We start from the raw sequence: 22,135 nt of genomic DNA on the forward strand, positions 1-22,135 counted from the left end.
TGTTCTCATGTCAGACACACACATATGCAAACGCGCACACACTCTCATACAGATACGTGTAGCACTCTGTACAATGCAGTACCATAAAACACTTCTTATGGTCATTCCATTCAGGCTCTATTCTGTTTGAAAGACCAGGAAGACGGTCGCAACAGAACCTGGACCGTTTCACTGCGTGAACCTGGACTGTGTGTGGGACTGTAGAACATTCATTAACATTAGATCCTGTCTGCATGTCAAAGATTTTGATGAAGTTAAGCGGCTGTGCATTGTGGGTAAATGTCTCAGCTCCTTCAAAATCAAATGGAATTGTTGATGAAACGGAGGACAAAGAAAAGGAGGAGGAAGAAACGGAGGAGGAAGCACACCGGGCTATTAAAGGGAACAGGAGACCAAGCTAAAATACACCTATGAATAATTAGCAGACTACAAACAACCCCTTTGTGTTCTGAACCTTACAGTGAGGCGACGGGATGTTTCACAAATATCAGGTGTTAGACACGCCCGAAATTACTTTTTACCAGAGAACCATGAACTATAGATAATTTCTAAAGAACATTCAAACTGTTTCTGCACCATCACAAGCTTCCTTCACGGAGAAGGTTGACGAGAGCAGCGGACGCGGACATGGGGAGGGACCGCCTCGAGCCGCGCCGTGGATTGTGGACTATGCATGGCAGCTGGGTGAGGATGGATTAGTTTACACACGCTCATGGCTTTCACAGTAACTTAATCTCCCCGACAAGCCAGCTTCGTCCAGCTCCGCAGCGCTCTGCGGCGCTCTGCAGCGGACGCTACCCGTAAGCTGGAAGTCTTTGTGCGAGCACCAGAGGGACGCTGTCAGAATACGGCGACCTTTTCTGATCTACTTAAACTGCGGTGGATAAAATACTTTATTATAGCAGGAGACACATTTCATCGCTGCTGGGTGAAAGAAACACAGAAGAAATATCGTAGCAGTAGTCAGTATTATTAAATCTACAAACATTATCAGCAAACTTTTCAAGTCGAAACCAACGGCATTAAAAGTGTGACTAAATTCACACAAATGTGGAGTTAAAAAAAACAAACCATGACCAAAGTCATTCATAAAAGAGAAGACAATATCATCTTCTTTTGGCTTGTCCCGTGAGGGGGTCGCCACAGCAAACCAACCGTCTCCACTTCACCCTGTCCTTTACATCGTCCTCCCCAACATCAGCCACTCTCATGTCCAACCCATCAAAGTCTGGTCTCTCTGACCTCGTCTCCAAAATGTCTAACCTTCACTGTCCCTCTTATTGCGTCATTTCTAATCCTATCCAACCTGGTCACTCCCAAGGAGAACCTCAGCATCCTCATCTCCTCCAATTCTGGCTCCGCCTCCTGTCTTCTCCTCAGAGACACTGTCTCTCAGCCGTCCATCACGGCTGTCCTCTCCACTGTCACAGAGCCCACCTGATACTTTCCTCCATCCTTTCCACATTCTCTCCATCACTCTGCACTGTTGACCCGAGGAACCTGAAGTCCTCTCCCTTATTTACGTCTATTCTTTGTAACTTCACTGTTCCCCCCCGGGACCTTCGCATTTACACAAATATACTCTGTTTTACTCCTGCTCATTTTAATTTCTCTCTTTTCTAGATCATACCTCCACTTCTCTATATTCTCCTCTACCTGCTCCCCCCCTGTCAAAAGAATTCTGATTATCTGTGGAATCTGCATCACTCTAGTTTCTGGTGCTGCTCCAGAAACTAGAATCAGGTCCGTGCAAATAAATCGAAACTAACGAAGACGTTAGTTAAAAAATAAATTAAACTAACACTCGTTCACAGATCGTTTTAGGGCATAGCTCTGTACGTGGTGGCTTCGTAGGTGGAGGTCAGCCATACAGCGGTGCCTCGCCTCAGTAAGGGTCGGGGGTAACTGTTGTCACATGGTCGACATAACTCGCCGAATGACTGACAGGTGGACACTAGCGCTGACCGGGTGCCACTGATCCGGTTATGAGGTTCTGTCCGCGCAAACGGAAACAAGACTTCAGAGGTTTTCAGTCTGAATATCCAATTCTAACTAGAAATATTTCATATGGTTTTTAAGAAGTGTACAAAAACTCCAAAGTGTACTTGAGTTAATGTCCTTTAACTGCAAACGTTTTTGTTTTTACTGCAGGTTTTGAAGTAAGGAAAGCTAGCTAACGGCCATCGCACCGTTAGCCCACCTCAAGCTGGAGGCTAAGCTAATGCTACTCCTGCTAGCCAGGCAGCAATCAGAACATTGTACGGTCTCCTCACTGGCGTATTTTTAGATGTCCCATCAACCGGCAAAACACAAGTGTGTGTGTGTGTGTGAGTGTGAGAGTGTGGTGAAAACCACATGGGGGCGACTTTGAGGTTGTAACTGGGGAGGAACTGGGTTGGTTTATTTCTGGAGCTCGGGGTCCAGGAACCGACAGCTGAGCATGTGCCAGAGCAAGGGCAAGTCATGCAGAGATGACCAGATGCAAGTTTCTGATCGTCGGCTTCGCTTCTGACCTTCAACACTCTGCAACACGATCCCTGCAGTGTTTCGCGCAATGCCCGGAATCACCCTGTCGTTTCCATGTCTCCAGAAACTCCGGAAAACATGGGAGAAAACCACTCCCGTCATTGTGTTGATTGGCTCAAGCTATTACCAGAGCAAACTGGGTTAGCTTAGCACGGGGAGCTGAATCACAGGGAGCACGAGAGGACCCGCCTCGAGGGTTTTCGTGGTTGCATTTCTGAATCGCTTCAGTTTCGGCTCACGGCCTTCATTGGTTCAACACATCTGTGGAAGAGGTTTCAGTCTCATTCTGTTTAGATTGCGGCGAATCACCAGCCCCCCCCCAAGTTGAAAAGCATCTCCCATCGTCGTTGATGCAACACGGTTTGCTTTTCCCTTTGGAAATGAATCCGACTTGACGCTGCAGATCTTCACCGAGGCGTCTGAGATTCATCTGCTCAAGGACGAGTCTCTGCTCTCCACGCGTGTGAGCGCAGTGTGTGACTCTGATAATTGATCGGGCTCACACGATTGGAATGTCGAGGAGGCATGAATGAGCGCCGCCTCCCTCTAGTGGACAGCTGAGGTAGAGCAGGAAGAGCTGTGTGTCTTAGACAAATCAAATGAACCGATTGAATAAAGAATAGAAGATATTCTCTTAGCTGGGGCTGATTTGTTTGGGCCCCATCTGCTGGTTGGTAAATGAAACATTGCAGAGTTTATTGGATTGGATTGACTGATTCCAGATGGGAATACATGCGTCTTAACGTTCCCCATCTTGGAATTTTATATTTAAATTCAATTTCTGTTAGTCCTTTGAAAATAATCTGTATTTGACATAACCCGCGCAGCTTTTCCTGTTGCTGGAAGAAAACTAGAAACCATAAATAGAAAAACTCAAAGACATTTTAAATGTGCTTATAGTTTAGTAAGTATCCCGATGCTGAAGTTGATCGTACCAAGTATTTACAGCAGAATTATTGCGGTTCATAAACCACATACTTTGTCAGTGAAACCTGTACTACTACTAGTAGTAACAGTAGTAGCTGTAAAATCAAATAGTAGAAATAGACAAGTGATATCTGGTATCCACTGAGAGACAAGAGCAAAAAAGCCAACATTCTGAGAAGCTCGACTGACACGTAGTAGTACTTATTAATACTCGTAGGTGTAGGAGTAAAAGTGGAACCTGTAGTAGTACTACTAGGTTCAGTTTCCTCTACAGGGTTTCAAATGACAAAAAAAAATCTTATCACGAATGGACCAATCAGAGCAGAGGAGTAGGCTGTCAGCCAATCGGCATCAGCTTGTGTGTAACCGTATCCGGGGCCTGAAAATGGCAAATCATTGAGGCGGACAGAAAGAGGAAAAAGACAAGACAGGAACAAGACAGCCTGATCCAGATCACGTAGATCTAGAATCTGCAGGAGCAAAGTTAACGATGCGAACGTTACAGCCGGAGCGGAAACAGCTAATGTTGTCGTTTCCTGTCGTCCGGGGCTTTCCTCTGCCAGATTAACATCCCGAGAACCACACCACAGAAATGAAACTGGCTGGCAAGCACATTTATTTAGCACAAAATAAATAGAACATTAAAACATTATCGAAAAGAAAACAAACAAAAAAATAAAGGAGGTCATCTACGAGATGAAATGCATCATTCCTGGAAGAATATGAAGACGCTTTCAGGACTGAACGGATATCTATTCCCCCGTTTTTTAACGTGACAAAGATTTAAAACAAGATGAACATGAGATGGGGATTATACCTTAAAGACAAGAAAGGTGTTTGTTGGATTTTTACTGGAGGTGAGTAAACAGGCTGTGCGATCTCAACGCAGTCCATGTACGTAACGATCCGAGTATAAACCACGAGGCCACTGCAGGCCCTCCAGACGAAACTCACGCTCCTGCCTCAAGGTCACCTTCATGATGAGCGTCTAGCATCAGGACCACGGATGCACCACAGACCTCCTCCTCCTCAGGAGTCTCTGGTCATGATGGAGAGGAACTCCTCCTGATTTACTGGTGGGAAGGAAAAACAAGACGAGGTTGACATTTGAATACGTTTTAAGGACGTACTTCAGTGACAATCATTTTAATTGCTTCACTTAACCAGACTGAAGTCTCACAATGCAGTGCGTTTAGCGTTCCTGACCTTTGACCCACACAGTTTGAAACCATTCGGTTCAAACGTTAGACGTCTATTGAGGGTCATTCGTTTCTACACTGAGCCTCGATGGTTTGCTGACATTTGTGTCTGACTGATGACCTGTTATTAGCACAATTAATTAAAAGAAAGAAACAGAATTGAACATGTTTGACAAGTCGTCTTCACGTCATACTACGGCCAAATACTTTGAATTACTTTAAAAAGACGACGACATCATATCTGTTACCGTCATTCTTTAATATGAAGCGTCGCCTGGTTTCAACCCAATCAAGATGATTAGCTGTTCCCTCTAGAGGCCACCTAGTGTATGACATTCAACCGTCACCATCCGATTGAACGAGGCCAATCCTTACTGGTGTTACTGGACTGTGTCTTCCCACAGATAAAGTGGAATTAGACATTTCCTTTTAGCTCTTTCTGCCGAAAAGGTTCGAGAAACAAACAACGTTCCACAAAGCTCGATCGCTTACTTTCACCATCTCCATCGGTGTCAAACTCGTCGATCATACTGCGCAGCTCCTCGTCACCGACGACCTCCCCGAGTTCCCGAGCGACTCGTCTCAGATTCCTCAGACTGATCTTTCCTGATTCGTCGTCATCGAACAGCTTGAAGGCCTTCAGGATCTCTTCCTTTGGGTCTCGCTCCAGGATGCGTTCAGTCACTGGGGACAGAGAGGGGATTTACTAAACAACCGTGTCTAGACATTCCTCGCCGTCATCTTCGATTCCTCCATTTGCTGCCATTACAAGAAAATGTCTTCAATGAGAACCGAATGAAAACTCACCGACTTCGCTGAAGTCCTCAAAGGTTATCTTGCCGTTTCCTCCTCTGTCATAGTCTTTAAGAATCTTCAAAACATCCACTTTCTTCACCTCAAAGCCGAGTGCACGCAGCGCCACCTGATGGGCATCACTGGTATCATTACACAGTTTTAAAAATACACTGAAAACCCAAAGGTACTTTTAGCTGCCAACTAGCATGTTGCTAAGAGAGTTCAGTCAGTCCGGGGTTAAAACTAGTAAAAATGCTGACATCATGAAGACAACAAACCACAAGTAACTTGTGCATAAATTTATTTTACTCTCTCATCCAGATGTTCTCTCAGTTACCTCACTATGACCTAACTTACTGATAAAACGTGAATAAAGATTCAGTGGAACCCACATTATTAATTTGGTTGATAAAGCCCAGCATCTGAATGTGAAGCAACCCTTATAACTTCTGTCACTGCTCACCTTCAGCTCGTGGTAGTCGATCTCTTTGTCTTTGTTCGTGTCAAACAACTCGAAAGCTTCTTTGATTTCATGTTTTTGATCCTCACTGAGCTCTCTCCTCTTCTTACGCTTGGTTTTGTCTGCGCCAAGTTCAGTTCTGGAAGGACACAACAGCCAAATTATTATTATTATCAACATTAACACTTTTTAAATGATTTTTAACAGATCAATTGCTATTGCATGTGACATGTTTTTAACGATAGTCTATTAGTGAAGCTGCTACTCTCACAGTTTCAGTAATGCTTGATATCAGTGTACTCCAGCTCGATGGATAAGAGCATGATTAGCTACTGAACCGGTCAATCATGAAGTCATCATCGGTGCTGCATGCCTGAATTAGCATTAAATCATGCACGTAGCACTAGATATATTCAATTAAAGCCACTAACGATATCACTTCATGACTTCAAAGGCGCGTAAATAACTTGTTATCTGCTAGCACAAAATGCTACCGATTAGCGCTTTATTAAGATGACACAGCAACAGATTAGCCGAACATTCACTGAGAGAGCACTGATTAAGACAAATACGCTAACGCTAACGAGCTAGCTGCGAGTTATTCGAAGCAAAGAAATGAAAGTTCAGTTTATTTACCTCAGAGGAAGACTCATCGTGGAGATTTCAGATGTTGTGCAAATTACTCGGACAGATGTCGCGGCACCGCAACAACAAATCCGCTAACTCGCTGGCAAATTAAAGATTCCCATTGGTCGCCGGGTACTATGCAGGAGTAAAGTGTTCTCTGATTGGTAGATGCCATTTTCTTCTTTTGAAACTTTATTTATAAAGGATACAAACACAAATGTCCCGAGCAGAGATGATAAACAAACAAAAGTACCATCAAATGAAAATAATACTTTATATGCAGCAAAATCCGACCTTTCTGATGTGGCTGAGTTAGTATTTTTAAGACAGCTGTTACATAAAAAAAAAGTAAATTAGTTTTTAAAATGGTAAACTCAAATACTGTACATATGAAAGAATTGCAAATCCCCCTTTTTTTAATCGATTTTATCCAAAATATATTTTTTAATGAATGTATTACTGTTGTTATTGTTTTAGTCCCTTCCAACCTAATTACTAGAATAAATGTTTGATGTGTTGAAACTTTATGTTGTAGTAGCACTGTGCCACATAAAAAAAATAGTCTACAATAAATCCTTTGGGCATAAGGCCTTCCTTTAAGCCCAGTTCTGTGGCTTTGGCACTGGCCTGTAAGGAACAACCACAGAACCCGATTTCTGAATGAAGACTGAGGAGCCATTGACATCTGCTGGATAAACCTGAGTTATAACATCACTGTGACAAATGGGAAATCAACATCCTAACTCCTGCGTGTTCACCTCAATTTGTCACTCTCTTCACGCTCTGACACATATCGCTGACTGCTGGTTTGAATGTGCCTGGGAGAAGGATCCTCCTGTTTACTGCTGTGGCTTTAAATGTTTTTTTTTTTTGTTTAAAAGGATAGTATTTTGCAGCATTTAATAGAGAATGAAAGGAAAATCGTCTGAATACCTCCCCAGGGAATAGTCAGAGGAGCATCCTAACAACAACAACAAACCTTGTCAGCTGACTCCTCCCGATATGGAGGAGCAGCGGCTCCACTTGGAGCTCCTCATCCTATCTTCCAGACATCCTGCGGAGGAAGCTCCCACATATACATTATATGTATATATTCATATGTAACCATTCAATTTGAATTAACACACTTCAGATCAGTTTCGGTTCAAATCCTACTGAAGGAATCCATCGAATATTCTTTTCTTTATTGAAATGTGTCAACATTAACTAGTGAATCTCGTTTATCGGCTCCTGAAAGTCGTTGTCCAGAGTTGTGAGCGAAGCCGGCCTCTCTTCAACCCTTTTGTTCCCTTGTTGACCCCTGACATCCTTTTCACCACTATCACGCGTTTCCCACAGCCTTCTCGTCAGCCTGTTTAAAGTAGGTGCCGCCGGGTCTTTGCTTATCTCTGTGTCTCCTGATTCACGTATGTTTGTCGAGATAAAGGCTCAGAGAGAAGTCGCATCGCAAACAAAGAAAGGCGCTTCACTCGTTTTCTATACCGGCCAACTTCTGCTCAGTAAAGGCGGGGATCAATGTGTATTGGTTAAAAACATGATCAAACACTAACTGCGACTAATTCAACGTGAAATATTGTTGATAAAAAAAGTTGAAAATAAAATAAAGCTACCAATTATTATTACTTTTTCAATTGAATTTAATTCCTTTGTATTTCTATAGTGCCAGATCACAACAGAAAGTTATCTCAAGGCGCTTTACAGGATAAGACAGAACCCAACTTGTCCCACAAGAGCAAGCACTTTGGCGACAGAGGCCCGTGAAGGAAGCAGCGGAGTAACGGCGGCTGTCCCACGTCTGACCCCGGCGCCCTCAGACGGAGGCCGTGTGTCCTACCTGCTCTGTCCTGACAGAGTCACCTTGAGCCCACAGACATGAGGAGAGTATTCACCTTATCCAGAACCAGCAGCAGCACAGAGGCAGCGTTTTAAAGATGCCGGGCCGGGGAACGGACTCAGAAAGCCGCTTCTGTTCGGACTCTGACAGAGTCTCATTCAGACTTTTCAGAGGCTCACGTTCTCTTAATGGAGGTTATGAAAGGTCCAGATCAGGGTCCGGCATCAGGAATGTTCTGCTCCGTATGATCTTTTACCGCCGCTAAGGAAGTTCTGTTTTGTTTGTTTGTTTGTTTGTTTGTTTGCTCAGCAGGAATGGGGCCAGAATATAGACCAGGAAGGAATCCATTAAATTCTGATGTAGGTTTGGTCAAAGGACAGATCCAGGAGTTTTAATACCTTTTTTTTTTTTACATTGTTGGAAAAAAAGACCTCTTGTCCACACCGAGACTCGTTAAGTTCTCGACTAGATTTACTCTCAGGCACAAAGCTGATTGGTTCTTCACGGCCGGCCGCCTGATTGACGACCTCCTAAAACTGCTTTGACCTTTTGCTGTAAAGCTCGGTGACCGCGGCGGCGGGGCAGTTAACGCTGGCCTCAGCAGAGATGCATGATGGAACTTGTTACCAGCCTGAAACACTCACAGCATCAAAGATGACTTAATATTATTGTAGCTGAACTAGTGTTTCACATTTTTTTTGACGCCCACCCACTGAGACGGAACTAGACAATCAAAGTTTAGAACCACCAGAAGGGATTACCGCCAAGGAGGTCACGACCCCACGCTGGTGAATAAGTTTGATTTTGGTGAATGAAAGGCGACTGTTGGCCTTGACAACGCCAAAGAAGGGATTTTCATATTTGTTGTTGTTTTGTTGCTTTTACATGCTGGAGGTCGGTTGGCGTTCTGTAACCGGACCTCCTGCACCCCACGAGGTCGACCCAGGGTCAGGATAACGGCCTGTTGAGCCTCAGAAACCGGTTCTGACCTGGACATGACGGGACTGCAACAGATCAGCTGAAGCTGCATGACGTCACGCCGCCGCCGCCGCCGCGCCGCTGATGGTGTCTGCTTCCAGGAGGGGAATGATGTCACGGTTTTTAGAGCTCTGACATAACCGTCCAACACCAATCTGTCCATGGCTTTATAGAAAGAACATGTACAAAGGAACAGGGTGACATCATCATCACGGCACATCATCCGGGAGGAATGGGATTACCAGTGGAATAAAGTCAGTTAGTGAAAGTTAATAAAGAAGATACAGGTTTTTTTTTTTTTATGGACCACACACAAGAACAAAGTAGCTTCAGACACAAGGACGCATTAAAATCACTAAAAAACAACACTTTTTTTTGGACAGTAAACTTTGAATGTGGCTGAGAGGAGGAGCGGTGGGAAGAAGCTCGCTGATCCGGGCTGAGCAGCCGGAACAGCGAGGACCCGATGACTCCGGATCAGCCTCCAGAAAGATGCACGGTCCAGCAGCCTGGAGATAACCGTAGGCAAGCTTCATCTACCTGCAAACCCCCCCCCCCCCCCCCCCACACACACACACACACACACACACAAGGGGAGAGAAAGAGGGGGAGAGCGAGAGAGAGAGAGCGAGACCCTCCCGCCCCCCCCCCCCCCCCCATCCTACTATTTACGCGCGGAGTCGTTTTTGCGTTTCATTCCGCGTCTGGACCGCCGCAGAGTTCAGGCTTCAACCGCAAAACTGCGCATCGGGGCAAGGTACAGTCACTTTATCGTTAACACGCGCGTCAAGGACCAGTTTCAAGGCTTTGCGTGATTTAGTTATAATTCAGACACAAACGGAGGAGAGAAAATAATCTGACATCAATCGGTTTTATCCGGAGGGATTAATTAGCGCTTGAAACAACAGCGCGAATGTTCTAAAATGAAGTTTATATAGAGCTCAACTTGCTTTGTAAAGAATGTGGAGATGAATTCAGAAGAAAAGGGAGAAAGGAGAGACCATCTCTATTTCTACATCTCTTCTTACAGTCACTTTTATTTTTTAGACTTTGTAAATAAAACGCTAAATTGCTTTATATTGAAATTGACTTTGAGCTTTATGTGAGGTGGTGCTCCAACAGGTTTCTTTGACTCAAATAATGAAACAAAAACAAAAGAAAAGTTCCTGTAACCTTCAAATCACGCTTGAACCCTCGGGGTCAGGATGTGTGAGGTCATATACTATCCAATTTATGCTCCATCTATAACTTATGACCATTTAAATAACAAAGCAATTTAGTATATAAACATTTTAGCCTATTGAACAATTTTGCCATTTAAGTAACTTTTTACAGCAACAAACCACAATACTTGGATGCGATTCGGCTTTAAAGGTATCTTAGAATGTTTTGGTCCTATAAGGTTGTCTTAGTTCTGTTTCCAAATCGCACACAGCTGAGGTTTAACTAAAGCGCAACAATCACATCAGTTTTCGCCAGAGTGGCGTAGTGGTTAGCGGTTAAAAAGCAGAAGAAAATGAATGAATGAAAATAGAAATTGAGAAATGTCTTCTTCTTCATGTCTGATGACATTTGGGACATCTTGCTTTAATTACAGCTACACTGCCCCCCAAATGATTTCAGGGGGTATGGCAGTGTTTTTTATTTTTGTTCTGTATCTGTAGTTTTTAATGTAATATATGATTAAAAAAAAAAATAATTAAAAAAACATTCAACACAGAAAAAACAAGTGCTGAAAGTAAGGCCTTTTGTTGCTGCTGTCATTGTTATTTTTCTGTATCCACGGTTACAAGTTGGACTTCAGCTCATTGTAGTGATTGGTTTCATTTTCCTGAACAGATCGAAATCAGTCTTCAATATTTTTTTCACCAAACTTTCCACACAGAACAACCAAATTCGGACGTTTTTTTCCACCGATCTTTACGTAAACGTCTCCCGTGTCCTGCAGAGGTGCCTTTTCTTATAGTGGGACGGGGCGGCATAATCACTTCCTATGTGTTTGAATACATTAAGTGGAGAAGCGTCACCACAGTAAAAGCTTTTTGGCGGTAACTGAGCGCGAAGCGGAATCATTAACTGAGGTTTTGTTCAGACTTGGGGCCAATCAGATTAATTTAACATCGAGGGTCGGTGGGCCACTTCCAACCCAACAACCCCTCTCTGTGTGTTGGCTTAGACTTTGCGGCTCCACCCTGACCCCCCCCCCCAAATTAAAAGAGGGGTGTTTCCTCTCCGTGCAGACACACACAAATGCACACACACATACGAGGATGACGGCAAACATGTGTGTTGTTTTATATGTTAATCAAGAGGAGGTCTCTATTTTCGTCATGAATAGACGTTTGTGTCGAGTCGACTGATGTGCGTCGTCGACAGGCTGCAGGAAATGTTGCGCTACAGTAAATAGAAAAAGGCTCCTGGAGGACGTTTTCTGCACTTTTAGCTCAATAAATGGACTTTTATTCAGGGTGAAAACATGACCAGGCTTGTTCACTGCCAACACGAGTCACATTCAGATGAGGTTTAAGTTGCGTTCAGGCGTTTGTATGCGACTAAAAACACAGAGCACGACGCCCGTTTAGCAGACGACAAAGCGTTCGATATCATTTTCCAAGAGTTGAAAGTGATCACCTGCTTAGTACCCCGCGGCTGTGACCAACGCTGAACTTTGACCTTTTAGTATTCACCCCTGTCACCTTCAGGCGGGCTATAAAGAAAGCCCACATATACAACCTTCTTAAAACCAGAATCATGCTGGGATGAAGCCAAGATGAATTTTTATCTGGTTCTCCTTAGGGTCAAGGCAGCCAGCTAAAAGAGACACGTTGTAAAGAAGACACTCCCAGTGGGGGGCAGAGGTGAGAGGTGTGAGGAGGTGACGGTGGAGCGGATCTGCTCCTGAAGGGGTAATATACTGGATTGTTGACTGCTGCTGGGTTTTATGGATGTGAAGAAAAGAAAGGCGGTGGGTAAAGTTTACGGTCTGCAAACACTGAGTGACACCGAAAAGCCAAGAAAGTTTAAATCAAAGCAGATTATATTGAGAACTGGAGATCGGTCCTAGAAAAAGGTTTAATCTGGAATATTCCCAAATTTTCCTGTGTCCAGCTACGTGGAAATGTTCGATTTAGCCAAAAGGAGAACAGGAAGTCGACACCTGTGACATCACATATAGCTTAGAAAGAATATAATAACATGTCCGATTGTTCTCTGTCCTGCCACCTCATTGGTCCACACATTTTGACATCACAGCCTCGCTGTGCTTCATACTGAGGACTCTTTGTAGGGGTCAAGGTGGCGTGAAGCCGACGTGATTCATCGTGGGCCGGTTTGAACCCACCACTTCAACCACTGAGGAGAATAACGAGCTCTTCGTGAATACACCAGGTTGTGTGTAAATACCCCACCCATCACTTCCCGTCCCACCTATATACAAATACATACCAGCTCTCAGTAGTTTTTCTTTCCAGAGCAGGTTGTCTGGCAGCTGCTGAAACCTGTCTCTAATCTCATACAGATGTTAGTTCGGTCTGAGAAACCGTTTTAAACCGTCGGCGAGGGGAGGAAATTACTGCACGCACCCGACTTTAGCTTCAGGAAACCTTTGCTCATTGGCACTGAACACATGCAACCAGAAGATGGCGGTAAAGGAGACAGTCTTATGTTCATCCTGAGGGGACGTGACGGTCAACTCTGCTGAATCGTGACTTTAAATCCATTTTCGTTTCTCTTCAGAATTTAATCCGGCGTCCTGAATAAAAACAGGTGGATAATTGTCCCCTGAAATTGCTGAAAGAAGAGATGCAAACTGAAGTATTGGGTTATATCCAGCCGGGTCGAGATCCAACTTGGACAAACCGCCAAGGGCGCTGATGGCGAAGCTTTTGAACTAACACAACTGAAGTAATGTCGGCTTCACATGAAGGAAAATTCATTTTGACAAGCATCACGTCATGGTTTCCACGGCGATTTACAAGGAGACGAAACGCTTTCTGACAGGTGATTGTCCTCAAGCACCTTTTTGTTAAAAAAGCTGAACTGATGTTTGGATGAGTTTAATGAGGTCAGAGGTCGTTTAAACATCTAATGGAGAAAATGACTGTTTGGAGCACAAACTGTGGAGATTCCATAAAATGCCCAAAGAAGGAATGGAAACTGTGAGCAAGCCGTTTGTTAAACATTTGTTCTCTCCTCCTCTTCACCTCCACCAAGTCGTTTGTTTGAGCCATCCCTCCGAGTCGGCTCATTGGCCAGTTTAGTTTGTAGTTTCTTGGTTTGTTAATTGTTTGGGTGGTTAGTTAGTCAGCTAGTGAGTTAGTAAGGTGGTTGGACGGCTGGTTGGTTTAGCTAATAGAAGATGTGGGTTATTTTTGTATCAAAGTGGGGTGGCACAGTGGTTAGCGCTGTTTCCGTACAGCAAGAAGGCACTGGGTTCGAAGGCTATCTGTGCAGGAGTTTGTAAGTTCTCCCCGTGTCTGCGTTGGGTTCTCCCCGGGTTCTCCGGGTTCCTCCCACCTCCAAAAACATGCAATTTAGGTGAATCGATTACTCCAAATTGTCTGTAGCGTTTGTGCTTGTGCAATGCGCTGGCGACACGTCCGGGGTGTACCCCACCTCTCGCCCACAGATAGGCTTCAGCAGATCCGGAAAATGGATGAGACGGTCGTAGATCTATGTAGACGAGAAAATGGATGGATGAATGCATGAAATGAATTCCTTTAGCCACCCTGCTCTGTTGGTTTTGGACTCTAGAGCGCCCTCTAGGGGAACTGCAGCTGATGTTGGCACAACGGCATAAACGGCTTGTAAAGAAAACTGCTGGACTCAACAGCGCGAGCGTCGTTGTGCGTTGGTCCGCTCCTCTGCCGTCCTGCGGTGACTCCCAGTGATCAGGGACCGGGAGGAGTCCCGCTTTGGAACAAAAGCTCACTTCAGATCCAACTTCAACAAATCTGTGGACCAATCAGATGCGTCCGAGTTCAGCTGCAGATGTTTTCATTTTCTGTAACGCTTGTGAGGTCGATTGTGAAACTGCGGTCGAAGGTTTGTTGACACGTTTTATTTGTGTTTGTGCAGCGTGCGTCGGTGGAGGAGTGGCTTTAAATCACTATTTGTAATATGTGTGTGTGTGTGTGTGTGTGTGTGATGATGCATTGGTCCTGCGTAAAACCTCCGTCATAACCGGCTGAGTGTGTTTACAGTTAACGCCAGCTGATGGAGTTGGAGCAAGAATCATGCATTAGTTTTAGATTAGATTTTGCATCCATTGACATGTGGCCAATAACCAATATGAATTTCAATAATAAACTTGAAGGACAGACATATAAATGTCTCAATCTGAGGACATTTTCTCTAAATTACATCTTGCATTAAATTCACCTTTGTGACGTCCTTGCAGCGAAACCTGATTCCACGTGTTTAAATGACATTTTAAAGCAGTTTACACTGAAAGCTGAGCGTAACTGAGATTAGGCAGTAAATTGTGATTAAAAAAAAGAGTGGGTGAAACTGTTGTCTCGTGGAATCGAATCGCGGATCTTCGTTAATGACGTTAAAGTCTTACATCTTAGAAATACTCCAACCGAGTGACGGCTAGTTGTGAGCAGATGATTGTGAGTTGGTGACTTCTTCCTGTACATCGAACGACAAGGTGGGAAACGGGCCGGGGGGGTCACGTGACCGAAGCTAAGTTGTACAATCGAGTGGAGTGGAGATGCTTCTGTTTGACGTTTGCAGAGATATCTCTGATATTTCAAACATGTAGTACTTCAGTATCACTGGGTACATAATTCAATCTTCAGCATCCTGCGTCATTTCTGCTGCTGCAGCCTCCTCCTCCTCCTCCACCTCCTCCTCGTCCACCTCCTCCTCCTCCTCCTCCACCTCCTGCCCTCCAGCTTAATCTCTACTCTCATTTCACACATCATCTGCTCTCCTTGTCCCCTGCAGAGACTCAAAGTTTCTAGAAGGACGTTTACCCCCCCCCGGTGCTACCCCCTCGTTTCCGATTACGCAGTGGTCTTGCGAGGGGGCGGGGCGGGGGGGTATTAGTGTGTGTGTGCGTTGCAGTTATTCTGCTGACTACAGGAGTTCCACCTGGCAAAGGAGGGCAAAGAATCAGCAATTCGGACAGAGTGAATGAAGATAAGGGTGGTGGGAGGGTGAAGTCAGATCAATCCAAATGAACACACGCACACACACACACACACGCACACACACGCTCTGTGGGCTGTGTCCTATGGAAGCTCAGGCCTGCCACTATTAAACTGGCTCAAGTTGAAAGGCTTCTTTTGTTTTTTTTGTCCTCACAGTTTAGAGAAACGAGCATCTCCATTACGCCGCGCTTGTTTCTAGCGTGTGCAAACATAAAAATCTGTTGCGCTGCCATGGCAACAGCCTCAGGGTAATTTGTTTCAAATGCGACACAAAGAATCTTCATTATTTTATGTTAATAATCAGGATTAGGGTTTATTTTAGAATCTAACGGCCGGATTGAAGGACTCCCCCCCCCGACATTCTTTGAAATAAATTTCATCTCGAGCCGGTTTGATATTGGCGGCTGAGGCTTCCATAAAACACGTGCTTGAAGACTGTTTATAGGGGCTGACGCTGCACTGTGGAACCGTCTCCCCCTGAAGTTTCGGTTTGTCCCTGGGAGATGCTGCTGCCTCGCTCTGCTGGCTGACTTATTCACTGCACAGTATGTACCGGTACTATAGACCGACATGCATGTTCGTGTTGAGCTGTAATGTAGACTGAAGCTTCTCGTGGATCAGGATGTCCGCTGTGTCCATTGAGGAGGCTCTTTTATTTTTATTGTGCTGATTTTTTTGGTATCTTGACAGGATTCAGTAACTTTGGAATGAGGTCGGACTCGGATGTATTTAGTGTTTGCGGCAGATGTGCTGACTAACAAGGACGAAGACTGTTTCCTGCTCAGAGATCCCGATGGGGAGAAGGAGCACTGCAGAGAGAAACGGCGGTTTGAGCTGCATGCGGGACGTTTATACGACAAACTTTCTTCTCATCTAAATGTCTGCAGAAGTCCCTCCTGCTGTTTTTAGGCGATTCCTCATGTATAATGTTTTACGTTGGAACAGGACGGCTTGCTTTTTGTAATATCATAAGGTTTTAAATCCACCTCTTACATCACTTCATGCTTTTTACAGTATTATATGGGCTTCAACTTTGCTTCCTAATATTATGAGATTTTTGCTTTGTCCCTTTATGCCGTTTACAGTGTTGTAACGTTTTGGCTCCGCCTCTTAAGTAACTTTATGCAGTTTACAGTGTTGTATCGCGTTGGCTCCGCCTCCTACGTGACTCTGCTGTTGAGTCTGTCGAGTAAACTGTAGTAGACCAGATTTGTAATTGATAAGGGCTTTGATTGCATCATCTCTCGACTCTTTTCTGACTGGCTGAGATCTGAGCCCCTGAATAGGGACATGTTTCAGTCACTCAGTGAGATCTTTTATTATCAGGGCTCACATTTGTTTCATGAAATCTGTCATGTAACAGCTACACAGCGTTCCTGAACCCATCACTTATCTGGACCTACTCCAATATTTTTAAAGCGCTTCTCCTTCTTCCCTCCCACCATGTTTCAGGAAAACCCCTCGAGTTAATGTGTTTCAGGCTTTTGTCCTCCGATGGGATATGCTCTAAAGAAACACCCCCCCCCCCTCCCTCTTTGTCTCTTCTTCTTGTGTCTCTGCAGTGATCAAACCTCCAACTTGTTGAGCGAAGATGATTCCTGTGCTAATCGGTGCTCTGATCGCTCTGACTGCAGCAGACTTGAACATTCTCTATCCGAATCTGCAGCCGTCCAAAATCATCTATTTCAGTGGTGAGTATCTGAGAGTCCTCCTCCGGTATCTTTCTCTGAGTTTTGTTCACAACACTCACTCTGCAGTGTCTTCTGTGTCCTCGGCTTATCAGCGTGTCCAGCCGCTGTGACTCGGCGATAGCGCTCGCTATGTGGGGATCATTAGCTCATTGAGATAGAGTTATCTCATCGGGACTAGTTTAGGTTAGTGGAAATTGATTTAGTAGTAGTCAGATGTTCCTGCCCAGCAATTGGAGGAGCCACAGCAAAATTTATTGTGTTCTTTTTGACCATAATCCCGTCTTTGCACCACTTTTTCACATCTTCCTAAAAGTTGAAAAACTCACATTGAGTGAGAATTTGAATCTAGAAAATTGAGGTTTCCCGTTAATCACTGGTCACGATGCTTTTGTGATCTTTGACCCAATCAAGTTTGAAAGATAAAATATCCACGCAAAATCTTTGTTGTTGTACTTCATCAGTTACCTTCTGGGTCATTCATTTGTTACGTTAGTTGGGTGGGAATTTGAGGCTGTGCCCTTATGTGGTTTAGGTCCTAATGCATCAGAGGTTTCATGTTCGCATTGGGGTTGCAGAATCCTCCTCTGTGTCTTCCACATATGGTGTACTTCAGGGCTTCATACTTGCCCCTCTTCTCTTCTCCCTCTACCTCCTACCCACTTGTGTCCATTCTGCGGAAGCACAACGGCACATTTTATTTTTATGCCCAGATTTATGTACCGCTAAAACAGGAGGATGGATATTGTGCGAAGCAGCTCTTGAAGTGCATTGAGGAAGTGAAAGTTTGGATGTCACTGAATTTTCTCCATTTTAATGAAAATAAGACGGAGGTGTTCGTTGCTTGGCCCAAAAGATGACCCTTCCTCTTCTGTTGATTTGGACAAAACTTAAAAGCTGCAGTGACAAACTTTTGTGTGAAGCTAGACAGACATAGCTAGACATATAGAATATATCATGTTATTATCAAAGTGTTATTTTCTACATTGCAGACAGTAGCTCTCAACTCTCGGTGGTGGCAGAACCCTCTAAGGTGTGGTCGAGGAGAGGGGGGAACGCCACTTTACCCTGCATGATCGAAAGAGACCAATCAATCCCACCGAACCCCAAACTGAGGGTCAAGTGGACCAAGCTGACCTCTGACTTCCTGATAGAGGTATTTTATAAATTACAATCTGTGCTCTTATGCCCTCATTGTTGAAACTTGTGGACAAGAGACAAAACAAATCCCTGCAACCGGTTTGTTGGTCCAGATCTGCTCATTCTGAACGAACGCAATGAGTTGAATGAACATTAAACATTAAAATGTGGAAACTTTGTTCAAAATAGCAACTGGAGATGTTATGAAAAAAACTCTTAGTTTTCTCTTAGATTAAAGAAACTGGTGCAAAACCTCCTAGAGTCTGTAAACATTGCAGACCACTGATTGGACAGAATCATCATTATGACATCAACGCATCCTGATTATCATGTGGAACTGATTTGTTATCCAGATACGCTAAGGTGGAATTATCCTCTCATAGAAAACCACCTCCAGAAAAGTATCCGATACCAAGGCTGAGCCGAGTACAGCCTGTACTACACGGTCCACGGCTGCAGTACTACACGCTGACATATTTGTTAAAGCACATCACTTCAGACACAAGTACTTAAAAAACACGGGTTTGGATGTGTTCTCTACGTGTTCGAGTTTCTGCCATCTTACATTTGAATGTTATTTCACAGCATCTTGACGCAGTTTTATTGATCTCATCGTTCTATAGCTGAAAGTTTACGTCGTCATGGACTATCTCAAAAGGAGTTATGGCGATTACCAAGGACGAGTCCATCTTCGGGGATCCTCTCCCATGGATGCCTCCCTGGTTATCACAGAAGTCACCCTGGAGGATTATGGGAGTTATAAATGTGAAGTGATCGATGGACTATTCGACGCAACAGCGGTGGTGGCGCTCGACATCGAAGGTATACTAGTTGGACTAAAATAAAACGCTACTTAGTGCTATATTGTGCTGTAACAGGCTAAATTTAGCACCAGAGATTGTTTGGCTGAGAGTCAGGAGCAAGTGTAAGCATGGCGTACATTAGTGTCATCATGTTTGAGCGCAGCCAGAGATGTCAGCCATTACTGCCTGGAGCCAGAAGCACCGGCGAGGAAAGCAGCTGCGCTGACACAGCAAGCGATGGATGCTTCTGGTAATTTATCACGTCTTTCCAATGCAGGCGTCGTCTTCCCCTACTCCCCCCGTCTCGGGCGCTACAACCTCAACTTCCACGACGCCGAGACGGCCTGCGAGGACCAGGATGCCGTTGTGGCATCGCCTGAACAGCTGTATGATGCATGGGAAGACAAGATGGACTGGTGTAACGCTGGCTGGCTCAGTGACGGCACGGTCCAGTACCCCATAACGAACCCCAGAGAACCCTGTGGAGGCAAGAACGCAGCGGCGGGCATTCGGAACTATGGCCAGAGAGACAAGGAGACGAGCCATTTTGACGTGTTCTGCTTTACCTCCAACTACACGGGTGAGGGTCCTTACAGCCTTCACGGGTATAAACTTTATTTAACCACGTCGATTGTGAAGACAGTAGTATCAGTGACACAAAAGGGTTAAAGAACGCACCTTATTAAATGTCTAAATATAAAGGGTTAATCTTGAAACCATCCTTTATGTCTTCCCAGGCCTCTTCTACTACTTGATCCACCCGTCTAAATTAACGTACGACGAGGCGGTCGGGGCGTGTCAAAACAACGGCTCTCAAATCGCCAAAGTGGGCCAGATGTACGCCGCCTGGAAGCTGCTGGGATACGACCGCTGCGATCCCGGCTGGTTGGCAGACGGCAGCGTCCGTTATCCCGTATCCTGCCCCCGCCCGCGCTGCAGTCCCACGGGGGCCGCCGTGAGGTCCCACGGCTTCCCTGACAAAAAGCAGAGGCTGTACGGGGTGTACTGCTTCAAAGGCCCGAACTGAGCAAGAAGACGACCCCTGCATTCACACAGCATTCACGCGCACAATCACACACTAGTGAACACGCAAAAAAAAGGTGGAACATGATTTTGTGAACAATCTCCGGTGCTTTATTTCACACAGACGTGATTGTCATTTTGCTGCTTTGTAAACTGGGACCTGATAATCAGTGAGGGGGGGGTTCAATCAACTTTAAGGGTCACATCAGTTAAGTACTACTTTTGAGGTGGGCGGGCGGGCAAGGTCGTTTTTAGTGGAGGTCGGGATTGGATGATTTCAACGCTACAGCCGGGAACGACTCGCGGTTTGATGGATACTTTAGTCACCAGCGTTTTATTTTTCATCAAGTCATGGAGCAACGAAAACAATCAAAGCGATGCCTGAGAGGTAGGACGACAAGTCGAGCACAGCCGAGGCGATCTTTGTCGTCCGTATCCAACAAGGTGCGATGACAGATTTATCTAGTATTTAATGTATTTGTAGAAGTGTCTTGGACCAAAAGTCAGTCACACAAGTATGTAGAATGTTACCATCAAGAAATGTTGTTACTATTTTTTTCATATATTGTAGAAATAATTAAATTTGATGGTTTTTTTTGTTTTTTTTACCAAAATATCTTTGGTTTATATAAAACACAACAACAGCGGATACAAAAATACAAACTTCTGAATATAATTTATTACTTTTGCACTAAACATGTAGAAGAAACCTAGCTCATCCTAGACACCCAGTGGTTTGATATGGAATCCCTAAAACCAGTAATTTTGCTCTCTCTCTAATCTCTGCAACGGCTGTTCTGTCTCTAAGGCTTAGATCAAACCCGGTTCCGGCCTGCAACCAACCTGTACCAGATTAGATAGATAGATAGAGAGAGATAAAAAGAGATAGAGAGAACTTTATTAATCCCTTCAGAAAACTCCCTCAGGGAAATTATAAAATTAGGAGGGAGGAAATTAAATGAGATAGAAATGCAATGCATCATTGCTGCATTAAGATAAAAGTCTTTCATGTCAGGATATCAGAGCACAAACGCTGCAAACCGATGAAGCATTAGCTCAATTAAGTGCAACCTGGACCCAAAACTGCTTTAGCTCATCCACTCGAGGTTGGTACAGGATATTTTGACCTTCTACAAGATACTGAACGCTCCGTACATTAAACGACTGGTAAAACTATCTTTCTATGATTCTTAATTATGCTGTTTGGAATGGCATTGTGATTTTTTATTTTTTTTAGGTAAACGTCTTCTGAAGCGATGTAAATCTAATCTAGTTGTTCATTTTAATTTTATTATGCTAAATTACTGCAAACAATGGCTGCATTTACATGGACGCATTTAATCGGATTAACATGCTTCATGTACACACCCGATTCGGATTAGTCTGATCCGATCAAGCCCATTCCGAACAAGATTTTATTCCGATTGTTCTGTCTTTATTCCGAAAGACAGAACTGGTCAATATCTGAGACAATATCTGCCTGCTGCTCATTTAACATACGAGACGTATCGAGCTTCTCATCTCACTCTCAGAGCAATGAAGCGTATTTTCCTAAATCTCAAGCTATTCCTGAAAATATTTAATAAATCTCTTTGCTTTTGTCTTGTGTATAATCAGATCAAATGTGCTTGTTAGGAACCTTGTTAATAACTGCAGCGTACCTGGAAACCTTCAGCATCCGAAAGGACAATAAAAAAAAAACATAAACCAAGACTCGGCCTCTGTTTTTTTTAAACACAAGGCTTACTGGCTTCACATTACGAGCAATCACACAGCAGAAAGAAAAGTCTGCACGTCGCCTGGAGCCGGGATGAAGTTCCTGGGTGATGCAGTAATGTGTGTTTTCTAAGGGAGGGGCTTCGCTTGCACAAATGTTTTCTTGGTAGAAACACCAAAGTCATTCATGGCAGTGTTTTCAGTTGATTTTGTAAGTAAACTACAGTATTACAAAATCAGAGTTTACCATTTTTTTTGTAAGAG

At 44.3% G+C, this 22,135-nt stretch overlaps 2 protein-coding genes across 2 annotated transcripts; one reads left to right on the top strand and one right to left on the bottom strand.

Moving 5' to 3' along the window:
• Positions 1–4,051: 4,051 nt before the first annotated feature.
• cetn3 (centrin 3) lies at positions 4,052–6,599 on the bottom strand. Its single transcript, XM_068752813.1, has 5 exons — positions 6,544–6,599; positions 5,911–6,046; positions 5,460–5,574; positions 5,145–5,336; positions 4,052–4,526 (listed from the first exon to the last, which is right to left on the bottom strand). Exons 1-5 carry the CDS (start codon positions 6,558–6,560, stop codon positions 4,483–4,485), a joined length of 504 nt encoding a protein of 167 aa, XP_068608914.1. The 5' UTR covers positions 6,561–6,599; the 3' UTR covers positions 4,052–4,482.
• A 10,493-nt stretch (positions 6,600–17,092) lies between these two features.
• Positions 17,093–20,159, top strand: hapln1b (hyaluronan and proteoglycan link protein 1b). Its single transcript, XM_068752739.1, has 5 exons — positions 17,093–17,192; positions 18,182–18,345; positions 18,953–19,151; positions 19,410–19,712; positions 19,870–20,159. Exons 1-5 carry the CDS (start codon positions 17,093–17,095, stop codon positions 20,157–20,159), a joined length of 1,056 nt encoding a protein of 351 aa, XP_068608840.1.
• Positions 20,160–22,135: the final 1,976 nt, after the last annotated feature.

Source organism: Brachionichthys hirsutus, chromosome 19 (genome assembly GCF_040956055.1).
Source record: "Brachionichthys hirsutus isolate HB-005 chromosome 19, CSIRO-AGI_Bhir_v1, whole genome shotgun sequence".
NCBI lineage: Eukaryota > Metazoa > Chordata > Actinopteri > Lophiiformes > Brachionichthyidae > Brachionichthys > Brachionichthys hirsutus.